Here is an 18,532-nt window from a genome sequence, read left to right as displayed (position 1 = left end):
TCCCAAACAGCAACCTCTTGCACATTTTGTATATAGAATATGGAAAGAACATTGTCTGGTCGTGTATGCCCGTATACCAGTGCAGGGGCCACGCAACCAGGCAGCTTTCTTTTCCCAATAGAATTTTTATAAAATCCATGTACTAAACCAGCAAGTGCTTCTGTCCTACAAAATGATATTAAGATAGGCCCAGTTCATACAAAATTAGCTGAAATTTCTGGGGAAAAAAATCAGAGATTGACCAAAATTTGCCCAAATTTGACCGAAACTGAAATGAAAAATTTCAGACCTGTTTCGGTTCAGTTTAAGGACGTTACCAAAATTTCATGAACACTAAACAAGATCTACAACTAAGGCACTGCTGCTGTGCATGTTTACAAGTATTATTAGATAAAAGGATCATTCCTGTGTCAATCTTGACATTTTAACATAAAACTTCAAAGGACCAAGAGAACCATCCTCATCAAACAAAAGAGCATACTGACGTATTGATGCAAGTGGGTTTCAAATACCCTTAAATAGTACTTTCAATCATGAAATTCTAATCAAGTTATAACCCCAAGAGTCATTTTGTCAAGGAAATGCGTGTTTATGCACAATACTTCTTGAACCACACTCCAATGTTAAGGAAGCTTTCAAAGTCAGATTGTGGTCTGGAAGAAAGAAACACTCATCAGTTGAGCAAAGTAAATTATTAAATAGTTTAAAATTAGCATGAACAAATGCAATATCATTTACCGTTCAATTGCATGAATATCATTGGGAAACACAATAACTTTGACCTCAACTCCTTTCTCCTTCATTGCCCTAGCATACTACACATTCCAAACATGAAAACAATCTTACCATATATTGAATCAAAACAACTAAGATTGAAAAAGTGAGAATACTATAAATTTCAAGAAAGTTATAAGAAAAAGGGGACGAGAAGGAATAGACCCAGTGTGTACAATAAAGCAGCAGATGCTGTTAAGAAGCTGTTGGATTGGAATCTTGTAGCCAAGATTTAGAATAGGATAATAATCACACTACTAAGTCTAAGAATATTAAATCTAGGTTAGGATTTTTTTTTTTTTTGGGGGGTGGGGTTGGAATCCAATTCAACAGTTATTAGACAGAACCAACAGTTTGTAGAACTAGTTTATTCTGTTAGTCACTGAGATAACGGATTGGAATAAAATGATTTTAACGCAGTATGCTACAGAGCCTTTTCTCTCCTTGTACTGTCAAGTTTTTTCTGTTAACCATTTAACCTGCTATAGATTTTTCCCCTTTTTGAACATGAGGTCTGCCATAAAATGGACATAAAATCTCGATTTGACTAACATATTTTTATTTGAACAAATTAAGCTGCATATTTCTTCAGATATGAGAGAGAGAGAGAGAGTGATCTTACTTGCAACCCATTGGAAACGGGAACTCGAAGATCTTGAGCACCCAAAAGAAATAGTGTTGGAGTTTTGACCTAAATGCCATCAAATATGTAGAGGTCAATCAATCAGTCTATCTCAAGATCTTTCTCAAGCAATTGAGTTTTCCCAGAAATACTATGCTGTTGCTTGTAAGAGAAGCAGAAAAAAGCCTTAATAATCCAATTTCTGATACAAAATTGTAGAGCCAGGTCAAAATTTCATAGTAGTTGTGGAATATCAATATGTTTTCTTTAAAATAAAAAAGAGAGAGAGAGAGAGAGATAGAAGTTGAACAGATAAAAGAACTTTTGCAATTTAAACTACGAGAAATTTTCTTCTATTCATATTTGTTTCAAACCACTGTCATGCTTTCTCCTTTCTTATTGCAAATAATCTTCATTAGATATTCTCACATGATCTCACTATATGAACCTAATCGAAACTTATCTTTCGAATATAATATTGACTATAAATCTTGAGATCTCATGGACCATACCTTCGAGATGTATGAAATAGGAGATTTGCTGTAGAAAAGATGCAGGTGTTCAGCTGAAGGTGCCTCTGTGAAATAGGCTTTATTACCGCAGGCCTCTACATAACACCAGTCAGGGATATCAGTGGTACCCATCATCAATGCAAGGTTACAAACAGGATTCCTCACAGCTGCTGCAACAAACCGATCTGGTTCCTGCAGCAAATAGAAAATCAAGATGGATTCATGCGCAGAGTGAGTCCTCAAAATTCTTGAGAAGTAGGATGACCATTATAAATATATATATATATATATATATATATATATATATATATATATATATATATATATAGAGAGAGAGAGAGAGAGAGCATTCACAATTGGATATAACTATAGACAAAGATGACAGTGAATCACACAAACAGGTAGCATTGAACTCAAATTGCATGTCATAGAGTAGACAACATTTGGATATAAAAAAGTAAAAAAAAAAAAAAGGAGAAAAAAGATCCAGAATTCCGTTCTTATAGAATACAATCAGTATCAAAAGGGTTTAATCATACACATGGAGCACATGCATAGGAATGGTAACAGGTAAGGTTCAGTGAGGGTTTCTGGCAAATGCAACCCAACTGATCAAACCTCAATCCAAAACCAACGCAACCTGGCGAAGCTTTTTTTTTTTGTCCATCCTACTCAAGGGCCCATAGGTCAACTACAAGCTAAGGGGGAAGGCTAAGACAAGCCAACAATCTACAACTACCGGGGGTGGGGGGAGAGGGGGGAGGGGAGCCTTTTTGGCACAATATGCAATCCAGGAGAGTCGATCCCTTGACCTCCTGGGGGACATGCATTCTACTTGCAAGCCACCAACCAACCGAGCTAACTGTTGTTTGCACCTGGCGAAGCTTGGAGGAGCAAGAATGAGACCATCTTCAGGCCAAGGCAAGGGAATGATGTAGAGAAATACAATAAAGTTTAATAAAATCGAAGAAGAGAGTGGAGGCAAAGGCCATGAATGCTCAAGGTCCTCAATAGAAGTTATTGGCATAACAGGAACCCAAACTAACCATGCCACAGCTTCACCCCGTGAAACTGAACCTGAACTGAGACCTCATTTGGATTTGCCAAATGGATCACCTATTTAACTTTCCCAATCCATCCCCAGTCCCCCCACACATGCAGAGCAGCAACACCTATTAGTGTTAAAAGAGGATTTTGCTTGATAAAAAGCATGACAACAGTAAAACTCGAGCAACACCACTATACCTGGCCAATTAGGTGGGTTGTCAAAAAACCACCATGTGAACCTCCAAGCACAGTTATTTTAGATCGATCAGCAAGTCCCATGTCAATTACATGGTCCATAGCAGTTAAAACGTCATTAACGTCCTGCACATGTTAGCATAAGAGATCATGGTTTATAACTTCAAATGGAATAATACAAAACAATGGTTAACTACTAACTGGAAATTTATGAAAATTATGAAACAAATTTGAAGACCTAAGCACAAATAGATGATAGTCTGAGAATAGAACACCTGGGACCCAACTTTCCCGGGAAGAGATTGTAATGCCTCCTCTCCGAACCCCAGTGAACCTCTGAAACATGTCATTTAGATTAGAAACTGCCTAATGAAAAGAAATGTCAATCATTCAGTAATTAGAAGATGAGTAATAAGAAGAAGTCAAGTCTCACAAGTAATAAGAAGTCTCCTAACCTGGAACAAAATCCCAACACTTGCTATATCTGGTATGATATCGTTGGGATTGCATTGCATCATCTCTCTCTAAACAACATCCCCCAACCACTTGTTATATTGTCTAGAATAAATTATTGGCAGTGGAAAATGAATCATCTTCCCCAGAACACCCCCAACCCCCAAAAAAGACTTTCCTCAACATCTATTGGATGAAAACATTTTGCTAATCCCACATTTATGTTCTAAATAGGAGATTAAACTTCTTGCAAGAGTGATACTTTGAAAGCTCATATTCAGCTCCTCACCCATATTAATGGAAGTTCAAAGAAAAGAGTATTTAGGTGGACCTTTCAATTAACCTTGCAATTACTTGACATAGAAAATGAATTGAAGGCTTCTCAATAACCAAACTATTACAGTTGTATTAAACATTAATCTCATATGGAGGCCCATAAGGTGTGTGTGGCAGTCCAATGAGCTGAAATTAACCTTCGGGTATTTATATTATAAGTTGGGTCTTTTATTTTCTTGGGTTTCATTATAATAGGCCTAATTTATAAGCCCATAAAGTGGGGATTAGTAGTTAAGTGTTTGGGTTAGATTAGAATACTTAAATAGCTAGATAGAGTTCTGTTTTGAGTTTATTTACTTTATTTCCTTCATCTCAGATTTGATCATTGGGCTTGCTTGCATCTGGTATCCATAATCTGGATTTTAGATCCCATTATTTGGAATCAGAGCCAACCCTGACTGTTAATACCATAGATCCCTACTCTCTTGTTTGTATCCATCATCAACTTTTACTCGTGTAAGAGAACTTATGAGCAGTTGAAGCGAATATCGAAGAAACTCAGCGACAATATAATAAATTTAAGAACCAATTACTGATCACATCAGATCAAATGGGATCTTCATTCGATAAACTGATCTTAGTCGTTGAACAATGGGTGGAAGAACTAGATGGTGAACCACCGATGAAAGAATATATAGTGACTCCAGTTATCATTGAAGAGCCACCTTTGGAGGAACATACAATGGTTGATCTTTTGATCGAACCAATCGAGTTTGTGCTTCCACATTTCAACTTTAACAACGGATTAGATATAATTGATTTTGTACTGTTGGATCGTGGTCAGATCGTTCGTCGCGTGGAGTCAAGGAGAATGGTTGATGATCGTGTGTTGATGATTGTTCCATTCTACAAAACTCGAGGGCAAGTTTTTTTCAACACGGGGGAATTGATGTAGTTGCATATTTGCATTAGACATTAATCCTGTATAGAGGCACATAAGGTGCTTGTGGCAGTCCAATGGACTGAAATTGACATTCAGATAGTTATATTATAGGTTTGGCCTTTTATTTTTTTGGGTTTCATAGTAATAGGCTCAATTCATAAGCTCATAGAGTGGGGATAAAGTTAGTGCACGGGATTAGTAGTTAAATGTTTGAATTAGATTAGAATACTTAATATCTAGATAGAGTTCTGTTTTGAGTTTATTTACTTTATTGTGTGTGTTGTTGGGAGTTTAGTCCCAAATTAGCTACTAATTAGCCTACAGCCCCCCTTACACACTGGGAGTTCTTTCACCTACTAGTTCGAAATTTTGGGTTGGAAACTTCACATGGTATCAAAGCTGGTTTGAGAGTCAACCAACAACTTGTCTCTCCATTGTGCCTCTTTTTTTTAACCCTAGAAGAGTAGAGGGCTCCAATAGAGGCTAACACCATGTAAGAAGAGTTGTATAAGCTGTTCACCCATCAACTAGAAGACATTGGTGAAGATGTGAAGCATAAGCATTCCTATGCACTCTACTTCTCTTCTCCTCTCATCTTATTCTCTTTTATTACTTTCAACTTGGTATCAGAGCTTGTAGATCTTCCAAAGCGTTTGGGCATGTGTGCTATATGCATGTTAATAAATCTGCTCGGACTAAACTTGATCCTAAAGCACTTAAATGTCTTTTCTTGGTTATGTCCCTTCTACGAAGGCTATAACTACTACCATCCATCCTCTCTAGGAAGCAGCCTCTCTCCAAAGATGTCACTCTCTTTGAATTTGTGCCCTTCTTTACTCCCCATATGCCACCTCTTCAAGGGGAGAGTAGTGGAAGTGAAGAGGCTATTGTTGTCCACACATTTCAACCTGTGCCTATTCCTCCCCTCCTTTTTGATGTAGGAAAGCACAAGAGTGTGGATGTTGTTGATGTATTAGACCATTCAGGGGGAGCTTGTATTGAAGGTGACCCTAGCATTGAGAAGATTGACAAGGAGAAAGAGTTACTTGTATACACAAGATGGGAAAGGAAGACCTGCCAAGAATCCTCTTTGGATCCTTATCCTAATCCTCTTGGAAAGAAAAAAATGCATGGTTTCAGCGGAGATCTCAGGTTTCAGCCGAGACAACTCGGTTTTTGGCCTGACCGAAACCATGCGCGAAAGCGAAACCTCGAAACTTGAACTATGCGGCTCTATTGTGATAACAAGGCTACTATAAGTATAGCTCACAATCCCATACAACATAACCGGACAAAGCATATTGAGGTGGACCAACATTTCATTAAGGAGAAGATTGACTCTGGCTAAATCTACACCCCTTTTAAGAGGATAGGAGACCAGTTGGTTGATATCTTCACCAAAGGGTTCATCTCTCACCAGCCCAATACCTTCTATACAAGCTGTGAACATATGACATTTATTCCCCAGCTTGAGGGTGAGTATTAGAGTTTATGTAATAATGGTACTTTGGGTACTGGGTTATTATCTTGTATTGTGCTTTTACCTTGTTTAACCTCCTTTGGCTACTGAGTATATATGTTATTTCTCATATAACACAAGTAAGTGAATCAATATAGGGGAGAGAAATCGATTCGCTCCCCAACACATTGCACTCATCTTTCTCTTCTTCTCCTCTCTTCTTCCTCTCCTCTCTTCTCCTTGCCCCATATCTTCTCTTTTCGTCTCTCTTACCTTGATCCTTGACTACCTTCAACTTTATTGGTAGTGGACATGAGGAAAAGGGATCTATCTTCTTCAACCGAGGCCATCCTTTTCGAAAGAAGCTGAGTCATATGTATGTAGGAGTCATGACAATAGTAGAGTTAATTCTGTGATGTTTTGGCACCAGCGTTTAGGACACCCTCTTTTGTTGTTATGAAAAAACAATTGCCCCCCTTGTTTTCCTCTATTTCTAATTCCCCTGTTTGTCAATGTGAACCATGTTTGTTTGCCAAGCATGGTTGTTCTCATTATCCTTGCCATAGTATCAGAGCGGGTTTTCACCGTATCCAAGTGTCTATAGTATGTTCTGCCACATGTGCGGGGGACTATTGGGAGTTTAGTCCCACATCAGCTACTAATTAGCCTATAGCCCCCCTTATACACCTGGGAGTTCCTCCACTCACTACTTCGAACTTTTTTTATGGAAACTTTACATGTGTGAGTGTGATTCGCAACCCTTTTATGAGTCAATTTATTTTACAAGATCTTTATTTATGTAATAGATCCCCCATCAATTAGAGATTATTTGAGAAAAGAATATGATTTTTTGATAGTTTTGGTGTTGTTGGCTTGGCATATGAGATTGGTATCTCAAACCTGATTTCTTCACATCTCTTCTTCCTCTCAAGAAGATCAATCTCACCTCTTTTCCCTCCCGTTCCATTAATCTGATTTCTTCCCTCAACAACGCAATTGCTTCCTTTATCTCAGATCTAATCACAGATTTCCTTAATTTCAGATCTGATCACAGATTTGATCATTGGACCTGCTTGCATCTAATATCCATAATCTAGATTTTCAGATTGCATTACAAGCCCATCTCTTAGATGGTCTTTGAAAGTTATGAACCATAAATAACAAAGATATATATATATATATATATATATATATATATATATATATATATATTTAATATTGGGTTCCTTTTCGTGGTGTTACAAGAACATTAACTGCATGGAACTCACTGAAAGAAGTAAAAATTATGCTAACTAATTCTTTCTTTGTTTTTTGGGTAAGATGCTCACTAATTCTCCAACAAGAGAATTAGTCACCATCAAGTTTATCTCCCTGAAACATTTCTAGTTCAGTTATTGGGAACATCTTCGTTCTACACTTTATCGAGTTCTTAAGTCGTAACTGAACTGAAAGACAATAAAAAGAAAGAAACGACTAATTGTTAATTTCTTTGTCAGGGAGGGGAGATCCAGACACATGTTAAATGTTCTTAAAAAGAAGATAAAGAGAGAAGCCATGATCTTTGATACTTTTAGCACATTTCAGTAAGCTTTTAGAAAAAATCAAAGGAATGGAATAATTTAATAAAGGCTAGTTCAGAGTAAGAATTGCTAGATACAATGTGTATTCAATCTAGTGAATTTAGTTCCTACTTAACAGAAGGCAGGAAAAGAAGGGTAAAAGAAAAAAAAAATTTGACGTATTGTCTCACCTATAATTTACTATCAGCAAACTGTAACCAATTGAAGATAAAAATGATAGAGATTTTGAATAGCTTGTCACAGAGACAGAATGTGGTCCACCATGAAGCATTACAATTAGTGGATTACATTCACCATCCTTCTGAGAACTTGAAGATACAAATATAGCTTCAAAAGGTTTACTGGCACCTGAAACAAATCAACATATTCAGGCTATCATTGGTCCCAATATATGTCACAGTCACTTTAAAACCTGACCCCCCCCCCCCCCAACACACAACAACAACAACCTCTTCCCAAGGTGCCAAGACATGAAACAATCAAATAGAAAGAGAAGATTTTTCATGACGTACATTTGGAACCACAGGTGGCATACTGACATTTGACAATTAGGCAACTAGGAAAGGGTCCAATGCTAAACTCTGTGTTATGAATAAGAAGTATATTCCTATGACACCAGATTTAGCAAAGCATTGACTGAAAATCACCCGCATCGGTATCCATATGAACAATATGTTCATAATATACCCAAGGTCAAAGTCTCTTACGTCCAAGTGCAAGCACGTCATATGGAACCATCCAAAACAACAGCACAGTTCCCCTCAGAAACCAATCTCAGAAGCCCTCAGCAGCAGGAAATTTGAGCCATATGAAAGAGGAATGATCTGTATTCCATTAAAAGCCATTGTTGTCCAAGGGGTCTGAGAAAGGAAACAGGACCTCAACAGTATTAGCCCTAAGAACTCAAATGCCTCAAGACCCTAGTATGAAACCAACCATCAAAAAATCAAAGTTGAAGAGCATCACTCTGAAAAGGGAGTGATCTCCCACAACAGAATCAACTGAGATACCTGTTAAGTATATCGAGCAGATAGACTTGGCTCATCTTTGTTATTAAGTACGGGGATATTTATGTAACTTGGATGATTTGATAAATCTATATATTGGAGGGGTCATGGGTAGGGTAGAGTATGACACTCTCTTTTCCAAATTCTTTTCTAAACATCTCCCTCTTCAACTCTTTTCTAAACCTATTCTGTGACAATACCTTTTACTCATGGGACACTGACAGTCAATGTATGGACATAATGACAATCATGAAAAGCTCCAGAAAGGAGAGGGGGAGTGAACACCATATGATATCTAAGATAACTCAAAGGAAGACCCATTACGCATCAAAAAGCAGCAAGATATGGCTCAAATTGTTACAGCAACTACTATGTGGGGAAACAGAGAATTCATAAATTCTCATTAGCATGCAAATGTAGCAAACGGATGAAGGTCACCTCCAACTATTACATCTCTTTGATGCATATTACTGGTTTTGACTTCTTGTACAAAACCTCTGTTGAAATTCTAGTCATGGTGCTGTTTAGTAACTATGGAGACAGTGTGACACTTAACAATACATGGTGCTATTATTATTTATGGTCATGGTTATGTTAAAGTTTATGTAATAAGAGTACTTTAGGAACTAGTTTGTTGTCTAGTTTTCCTATATTGTATTTTCTCTTTTTTATCTTTTACCCTAGGGAGGTGTATGTAATTCCTTACATCTTATTAGTGAAGTAATATAGGTGTGGTAGAGATGATTCTCTAACACACTACATTGCACCATCTTCTCTCTTCTTCTTCTCTTCTCCTTCTTCCTCTTCTTCTCCAACCTTCTACTTTCATCTTTCTCCTTGTTCTTTTACATTCTTTAACTTCCAACTTGGTATCAAAGCACACTTTGTTAGTTTGAGAGTCAAGTTACTTTGTTGTTCTTCTTTTCTCCTCTTTTTGGAACCCTAGTTTACAGAGGGGTTCCAAGGAAGAGATTATTATGTGAAATGTTTGAAGAAATCTTGCAAGGAGCATGAATGAAGACCATGGAGACAAAAAAAGATCTCAATTGAAAAGAAATAGGGCATTGGAGCTCGCATCAAGCAAATCCAGCACAATACCAAGTTACCACCAGGTTTTTGGTATTTTTTCTCTCTCTCTCTCATCCGGCCAGTATTGAAGCTGAGGTTAGGCTTTTTGGATCGTCCTAGAGTGTACTTCAACCCCCCCCCCATAGCCTTGCTCCAGGTTTTTAAGAGTTATTGCTCCACAACTCACAGGGGGGTTGACTTCCTATTGGAATCTGATTTTTTTTAACTATTTTTATTGGATTCAAATAAAGGGGTATTTACTTATTTATGAATAATATCTTAAATAAATGAAATACCAAATATAAAAACATTTACTTAACTGATACTTGGCATAAATAAGGACCAAACCTAGTTCGATACCACTAAGGCGTTCAATACCACTACGGCGACAGTCGCCTAAACCCCAAAAACTCTGCCTGGACGCCTAAGCGATGACTTGACAACTATGACCAAAATAGTTACAATCATAGCTGGAATAGGAAAGACAATCCTAGTCTCTAACTACAACTAGGGAACAACCCAAATAAGGAAAATAACAGAGAAAGAAATAACAAAACAAAAGCAACTAAAAGAAACTACTTAGTCCATGATAGGGACACTCCCCCTATCGTGGTACACAACTTTACATCCATGAATAACCAAAGAAAGGAATAAGACACAAAAATAGGGCATAGTCTTCTGCTATAGCTAAAGAAAAATTTAGAGAAACTGGAACCAATACACAATCTCAACCAAATAAAGATTCCATCTGAATACACAGCAGTTCCTGAGATGATGTCATATCTAAAGGTTGGATAGGAACAACAGGATGACTAACAAATTCCAAATGACAAAAAGAAAGCAGCCTCAACTGCAAGACATGAGTCCCAGCCATTTTGTTGAAACCAATACCTGTTCCTGAGCTGATGTCATATCTAAAGGTTGGATTGGAACAACAGGATGACTATCAAATTTCAAACGACAGAAAGAAAGCAACCTCAACTGCAAGACATGAGTCCCAGCCATTTGGTTGAAACCCATACCTGTTCAGCCTCAATTATTTTCCATAACCTTTAAGTTTCCAAGAAAACTTTTATAACAATCTGCCTAAAATTGGTAGTTTCATCTCCTTCACTCTTGCCAAAACCCAAACAAATTCCCTATTTTGTTTACAGACAACTTTGCACTAAATACAATTGTCCATTTGGAATTCCTCATTGTTCATTGAGTCATCCACAGTTGACTACCGCAGTCTATAAGATATAACAATTAGGAAAGAACAAGTTTACTATGAATCTCGATGGAAAGACCAATAAATTACCTCTACTAAGGTTGTTGGATGCATCCCTTACAGGAATCTGCATTATACTGAACTGAAGGGATGATAGCAAAGATAGAACCTGTGGCAAATAGCAGTAATGGATATTGTTTACGTTATATTAAATATAAGCATGACAATATTAACTTGAAAGTGAAGTAGCGAACAAAAAGCCTATAAGAAATAAAAACTAAAATTCTCAACCTTCTCAGAGTATCTGGATAGGGGGCTTGAGACATTCATCCAAACCCATGTACCACTTGCATGTTCTTCCTTCTTTGTAGGACTTCCATACTTAATTTGCGGAGGGTCTATGGGACTGCTAGACACTTCAAAAATGAAACAAAAGGATAAAGTCATTTTTGTTTGTTATATACTTTTAAAAAAAGTTTAATGGTCAACAGTTAATTACCGGCAAGAATATTGTCCCCATCCAGCGCAAGAACGATCCATGAATGACTTGAGTCAATGGGGCTAATGCGCGATATTTCCCCACTGTATATAAGAAACTCCAATTCAATCACATGGAGAGAATTAAAATTCTCAAAAAGTAAATGAAACAGAAGTTTCTTGTTACCTCAGCACATTTATAGAAAGTATCACTTGAATGCTTCGCCAGATGGAAGACAAAATCATTGTAAAACCATCAGAAAGCCAAGGTTTAGCAAGGAAACTTGAACAATAAAGCCCAGGAAAGCAACCATCCTCAGCAGACACCACTACAGGGACCTGCAAATATACTGTAGGATGAGGACATCAACAAGCGCAAACCAAATCTAGATAAGATTCTGTGTTGTGATTTGACCACAGTCATCAATTTGAATTTACTGATTTTAACACCCAACAGAAAAAAAAAAATGTATAGCTTAATTTATTTAAGAAATTTAATGATTAAAAACGTAGTTTTCGAAATCAGACCAGACCAGCGGTTGAAACAGTCAGAACCAGAACCACTCTTTTCAGTCCGGTCTGTACATGGGTCCACCTTTACCAGAAACCGGAATGAAACCAGACAGTTTTCTGAAAACTGCGCAGTTTTGGAACCGCAGTTTTGGAAAACCAGCTGGTTTGGTTAGCTGGTTTTCTTCAATAATTATTTATATGAAGGATGCTCTTATGTGGAATCAAACCTTAGGCATCTTGTTTAAATAATGAAACAATGAGCACTGCACCAGCACACACCTCTGACGTATGGTTGGTTTTCTTGTTATATTTAATTCTCTCTATTTTAATGTTTTTCCTCCTTATAGATTTTTTCAAAACATAGTTTGACCAGTCAAAACCATACAGAGTGGGAACCAGACCCTTTTCAGCTCGAAGGCCGGTCCAATTTTGAAAACTATGATTAGAAGTGTGATGATATGCAACCAGAAGAATTATTTCTATCCTCAATATTTTGTAACATTGGCCCCAAATATAAAAAGAAAGTCCAAACATCATGTTGTTATTTTCCACTGGTTATATGAATTTGTTTATACAAGGACCTACTGTAAGGATCTGCTTGATGATTTCTTAATAATCACATCCAACTCAAACAAAGAAGAGCTTACCACATCGACAATGGCTGCAGATGAGCATGGCTTTCCATCTGTGGGCCAGTCAATTCTGTGAAGCGAATCTGTCGCGGAGTGTGCACCACTATCCACAGAACTCTTTGCAGACAAAAATACTAGAGACTTTCCATCTGGACTGTCAGGATAAAATTATCTACATTCAGTCAACAGCTTCTAAGAATTATTTTTCTCTTCCCTTCTTCTTTTCTTTCGGTTGTTGGAACCAATGGGGATTTACCATAATCCACAGGCATTGCCAGTGCAACATGCTGGCACCTTCAGTCTGTACACTGTAGTTGACCGATAAAATGGGATGTGCGCAAGACAAATTTGAATGGAGCATATTGCAAGTCCCACAATAAGCTATTGTCCGCACAACAATTTCGTCTTAGTATAAATCAAAATCAACCTCTCAGCATGGGCTCATTGAAAAGAACAGGACTACCTAGGTCAGTTGATCCAATAAATGCATTTTGCTTTGGAAATTTCATTCTATAGCCACAGATATTGTAGGAGTCCATGATTGAGATTACAAACTCATTGCATTAGAGAAAATGAAAAGAAAGCATAGCATGGAAAAGAAATACAATACAAAGGCCAAAGTTTGAACCTAGATACCTGAACCGTGGGAAGAAGGCACTACTTATACTTTCAGTTAGATTAACCATCGCAGAACTGTTGCTTTCATTACCTCTAGAATATAAAGGAATCCAAAGTTAACAGACAGCAAAAGCTTGAAAACTCGCATATAATCTTAACATAAAGGAAGCAATGTGAGCAAAGTAACATAATATGAAGCGTTGTAGGCAAGTAACACACTTGAGTGGAAGTTTATCAGGTTCCTCTTCATGAAATGGAGACCTAACTGCATACAAGGAGCATGGCCTATTGTAACAGTATTTTATACCAAGCTTTCTTGCAATTTTCTGTGGACCACTTTCTGATGACCATCCAACAAAAACCAAATATTGTTCCAAACCACTGGTTGATGGCGCCCATACAACTTGTCCAACACTCAAGGACTTCTCAATTCCTTGAACAGCACGAACATCTCCACTGAAAATGCAGAGAAGCTCAAATTAGGTTTTAACAACCAATGCAGTATTCTCCTTGTCCTACTGGAAGCATTGAGTAACATAGTGAAAGTGGACCTGTTAACATTTATGACAAAGAGTGCTGGCTGCCTTTTCCCTGGATAAGTTTCCCCCCAGTCCTCAGCCCAGTCTCCTTGACCTTTCCAGCTACCACAATCCTTATCTGTAGAATCTCCTTTCTTGTAGCCAAAACCATCAAACATAGGCTTTGAGCAAGATGGCTCCTCAGCAACATAAGCAATTTGGGTTTCATCAGAGTTCCAAGAGATACCCTCAAACCTAAAACATACCAAGAACTATTAAATTACTAGATTATCTGTAAATACTACTATTCTCAAACATTTTTTCCATCGCCATATTATCAAGTTTGATAAATTTCATACCACCCATCTGTATATACTGATCCATGAACAGATTGTGGGACGTGTACTTCCTTTCGCAGCTGAGATGAGTCCCATATCTCAAATTGGGTGGGAGATCCATTTTCCTGATTCCTAACTACAAGAAGCTTCAAACCTGACGGTGATGGAACAGTTGTAGACACACCCGTCATCTCAACAGGAAATGGGGTCCACTGAAAGCTAACAGAATGGTTACTTTCCTGTGAAATATGAGCAGATAGCATGTGTTTCCTCCTTTTGTTTGCCAAGAGATTTGCTTGGCTAACAAGAAACATTGCCTGGGAGCCCTTTCCTGCAGTGCAATAAAAATTATATAAGTAATATTAATAAACAAGGAAAACAGAACAAGAGTAGGACTGTTCGGCATCAACTTTCACAACACAGAAAGCAGAACAACAATATGGGAAACAGCCATACCATTATCAGACTTAAAAGTCCATGCCTTGTCAATGCTACATATATTGGTGAACTCTTGAAGTAATTTAGCCTGGGAAGCATATTCTTCCTCGGCTTTTGCATCTAAGGCCAATGGCATTTCATTTTGGGACACAGCTCCTGAAACATTCATAGTGAACAAGGTCGACGACTTCTTACTGCATATCCAATGAAAAAGATCAAAAGATAGAACATGACCAGCTGCAAACTAGATGACTAAATGAATAAATAGCCTCAAATAAGTTTCTGAACAAGATGGGATCAGTCAAGAAAATTAGCTAGCCATAAAAGCCAATTTATACGACATGAATGATTCAGGTAACTCAGTATTTCGATAATGAGTTTTCCTCAAACATATTAAATGAAAAATACAAAATATCAATCCAAGCATCTTATGTATGTCATATATTGTGTACAATAAACACACAGACCAAAAAAAAAAAAAACCTGAAAAATATTAATATTGAGGGACTTGGAAGCAAAAAATTGGAAATTAACCAATCAGATTCGAAGATGGGAAAAAAAGAAACAAATGAAAAGATCACAAAGAAAAGCCTCTGCACAAATAACAGGAGAAAACCAGCACCACATATTTTAAAATATTTAAAGTGAACAAAAACCAGTGCAAATGAAGCGTCAAGTTTAAGCAATTCTCTAAAACATTCCAATGTCATTCCCTTGTTCTTATCACTTTTCCCATTAATTTCTGCATCTCAACAGTCAACTGTAAATAAATTGGAAATGGAGTACAGGGATCAAACATAAGTGAATTTCAGATATGAACAAAAACCCGCATTAACATTTGAACATTTTATGTATTCAGATGCTGTTACTCAATAGAAATCTATGAACCCATTGTCCCTCAATAGAAATCTATAAACAACGATGTGAAGAAACCATTAACCAGAGCAACAAACGGAAAGTTTGATCATTCTTAACTAAAAGCAATTGCAAGCCGAATGTCAGTCGAATACTACAAGAACAGAAACATCAAGTAGTTTATTGCAGTAGAAATAGTATCGAAGAACTAGTAAATCCAGGCAGCTAACGGAGAGACCATGAGAAAGAACGCAAGCGAGAGAACGAGAGGTAGAAAGAGAGAGAAAGAGAGAAGGTCTTACGTGGAGAAGTGTAAAGGTAAGAGAGGCGTCTTTGCAGAGGTTCGCCGGAGATGGGATATGGAAGGAGGAAATGGAAAGCAGAAGGGAATCCAATTCTGATGGAATCTCAAATTGATCATTTTCTCTTGACATGCCACCTAGGCAAGCCAATGAATGGATTTCTTTTTCTTTTTCTTTTTTTAATTATTCTTTTTATCTTATTTTACGGTAACGAGTAGGGTTTTAGTAATCGGTATCTTATTTTATGGTAACGAGTAGGGTTTTAGTAATCGGTCCCCGCTGATACCGATCTGGATCGGTTCGTATCGGACAGATTTGACCCTAATCACATGTAAAAATTGTTTTTGACCATTTTATCCTTGCTATATACTACGTCGGCTAGTAAAAATGGGTAAGAGAACATTAACCGGTCGTATAGCCCCTGCACTAATGTCAGAACCAATGAAAGTGTGAATTGGTTTGGATGTGCACAAAGGCATTGGTTTTCGATTTTCACTAGGGATTGAACGATCTTTTTGTGCACAAAGGCATTGATTTTTGTTTTTTTTTTTTTTGGTAAAGTCACAAAAGCATTGGTTTGTGTCTAGACATAGAAACCGCACAACCAGATAGCATTATATTTTCCAGTAAAAATGCATGCAATTAAATTTGTTTTCACAAAAGGTTATTTTTTTTTTGGGTACAGTCACAAAAGGTTTGTTGTTTCTATTCAAACATATAGTAGACAAATGATTGTCCATTCTAATAGTTGGATAAAGAAAACATGGTCCAAACTAACCACGTGTTCAAGAAACTACTTTGATAAGGCATTGGTGCATAACTTTTGCAGTGCCTCGTCGTGGTCTTGTAAACTAATGCAATGATTATAAAGGCTCTTATAGGGCTATATCATCTTGAAGGCGGCAACAATCTTAAGGAGAGTGATTAGTGGCATGAGAGTCCCACCATATTTTGCTAACAAATTCAAAATTTTATGTTGAGACAAATCTTCATATTAGCGATTGTTTCAAAACTCTCCTACATGGAAGTAATATTGCAAATCATATTATCAAGCTATTTAATTAAACCTTAAACAAAGTAGTTTCTTGAATAAAAATGATGTAAGAAGCATGCTCCATGTATAGCTGAAGGCCTATAGTGATTATTTGGCATGGAAAAGGGAAGATTAAGGCTTTACATTAGAAATATAGAACGTCATTGTAATTGGGTTGTGCTCTGCGGTGAAATACTAAACTTTATTTGAAAAGCATCTTTTCAGTTTAAGAAGTGCCAAAATGAATAACTTCTTCACAATGCCAGTGTTATTTGTCTCTCGTTTGGATTTATTATTATTATTATTATTTGGGATTTTGGGAGAAAGAACGCTACTTGGTTACGTGGTTCCTGCAGCAGTACAGGGACCAATGGAAGCGAACACCCAAGCATACAATATAGGAGGCATGGTGGTCATTTCACCACCAATGTGTCTCTACGTAAGGGGCGCAATCAAGCTGCTTTCTTTTTCTTTGGAAATATTAATCCTATGTGGTTGATGTCTTTTCAGGGCAGTTGTTTGTATGGTGTGCAGATTCCTTCCCATGATAACATCATGAGATTCCTTTCATGATAACATCAGGAGGAACTCTCTTCCAAAACAAAACATAAAAAAAAGATAGGTACAAAATGGAATAAGGAACCAACAAGGAAATGGGCCAAAAGGTAAATGAATTAAAATAGAAAGTAGTTGGAAAGCAATGAAGAGTTGTGGATAAAAGGAAAGTAAGTTAAAATAAGGGTAAAAGATTTGCACTAATGCTAGCTTAATTTCAAAATTGCATACACTTGAGAGAGTTTTATTCCATCACTCTTCTTGTGTGGTGTACTATTCGATGTGCCACATAGGTGCACTGTACTTGAGAGGATAAAAATTCCTCCCCTCATAAGATTAAGATTACTTTAACACACCAAAAGTGTCTAGAAAAATCTTTCCAATGAAGAGTTTTGGCCAAAAGACAAACCAATTAAAATAGAAGTAATTGGAAAGCAATGAAGAGTTGTGGGCAAAAGGAAATTGAATTAAAATAAGGGTAAAAGATCTACACAACGCCAGCTTAATTTTAAAACTGCATGTTGGCAACTTGGCACCCCTCATAAGACTCAAATTACTATAGCACACCCTTGTAAAATGTCTCATATGCCCTCATATTTTTAATGTTTTTCATAATACCCCTCTTCCAAGGCATGAATGATGAAATGGCACATTGTCCGTGTAGCAAACCCTCTCCTTTAAAATAAAAAGTAGCTAGAAAAATCTCCCCAATTAGGGATATTAGGATAGCCGAAAATCCGTGTCTTCCATGTTCGAATCTGATTAGGGGTTTCCGAATCCGGAATTTTGGTTTCCGAAAAATATCCGAATCCGTCCAAAAGATAATCGAATTCGGATTCGGATATTCCATTTTGGATCTGGATAATATCTGGTTAATTTACTATATGATTGTAAAATACAATTAGTTTAATATTTTTGTAAAAGTGTATGGTATATTACTATAATACCCTTATTATAAACACTTTTATAAAGACATTTTGGTATTCGGAGTCAGAAATCCATGATCTATATAGGTCAGATTTGCTTACTAATCGGATAGTATATTGGATCGGATAATATCCGATAGACTCCAGAATTCGAATATGATATTAGTTTTTAAAAATCCAT

At 37.0% G+C, this 18,532-nt stretch overlaps 1 protein-coding gene and 1 long non-coding RNA gene across 4 annotated transcripts; one reads left to right on the top strand and one right to left on the bottom strand.

Moving 5' to 3' along the window:
- Positions 1 to 386: 386 nt before the first annotated feature.
- On the bottom strand, positions 387 to 15,978 carry LOC122642666 (acylamino-acid-releasing enzyme-like). Of its 3 annotated transcripts, none has more exons than XM_043836209.1 (18): positions 15,838 to 15,977; positions 14,699 to 14,874; positions 14,264 to 14,573; positions 13,938 to 14,159; positions 13,606 to 13,842; positions 13,405 to 13,479; positions 12,784 to 12,922; positions 11,811 to 11,962; positions 11,646 to 11,728; positions 11,438 to 11,562; positions 11,237 to 11,315; positions 8,032 to 8,209; positions 3,426 to 3,486; positions 3,154 to 3,276; positions 1,909 to 2,100; positions 1,397 to 1,465; positions 739 to 815; positions 387 to 653 (listed from the first exon to the last, which is right to left on the bottom strand). In XM_043836209.1, exons 1-18 carry the CDS (start codon positions 15,954 to 15,956, stop codon positions 590 to 592), a joined length of 2,481 nt encoding a protein of 826 aa, XP_043692144.1. In that variant the 5' UTR covers positions 15,957 to 15,977; the 3' UTR covers positions 387 to 589. The 3 variants fall into 3 exon arrangements, with proteins under 3 accessions (XP_043692144.1, XP_043692145.1, XP_043692146.1); XM_043836210.1 differs by lacking the exon at positions 15,838 to 15,977 and adding an exon at positions 14,950 to 15,116; XM_043836211.1 differs by lacking the exons at positions 387 to 653; positions 739 to 815 and having other exon boundaries at positions 1,415 to 1,552; positions 15,838 to 15,978.
- Positions 4,924 to 16,765, top strand: LOC122642667. The gene is made up of 3 exons (XR_006330076.1): positions 4,924 to 5,101; positions 5,369 to 5,370; positions 16,754 to 16,765. It is a non-coding gene; the product is annotated as an uncharacterized LOC122642667 (long non-coding RNA).
- Positions 16,766 to 18,532: the final 1,767 nt, after the last annotated feature.

Source organism: Telopea speciosissima, chromosome 10, assembly GCF_018873765.1.
Source record: "Telopea speciosissima isolate NSW1024214 ecotype Mountain lineage chromosome 10, Tspe_v1, whole genome shotgun sequence".
NCBI classification, from domain to species: domain Eukaryota; kingdom Viridiplantae; phylum Streptophyta; class Magnoliopsida; order Proteales; family Proteaceae; genus Telopea; species Telopea speciosissima.
The sequence above is the reverse complement of the archived record's forward strand: the minus strand, read 5'-3'. Positions and strand labels throughout refer to the sequence as shown.

Excerpts from the sequence above, each read along its gene's own strand:
- LOC122642666 (XM_043836209.1), bottom strand. The coding sequence starts at position 15,956 with ATGATCAATTTGAGATTCCATCAGAATTGGATTCCCTTCTGCTTTCCA. Across the intron at positions 13,480-13,605 it reads CCTGATAAACTTCCACTCAA|AGGTAATGAAAGCAACAGTT; the intron begins GTGTGTTACTTG and ends TTTATATTCTAG. Across the intron at positions 1,466-1,908 it reads CTATTTCATACATCTCGAAG|GTCAAAACTCCAACACTATT; the intron begins GTATGGTCCATG and ends GATGGCATTTAG.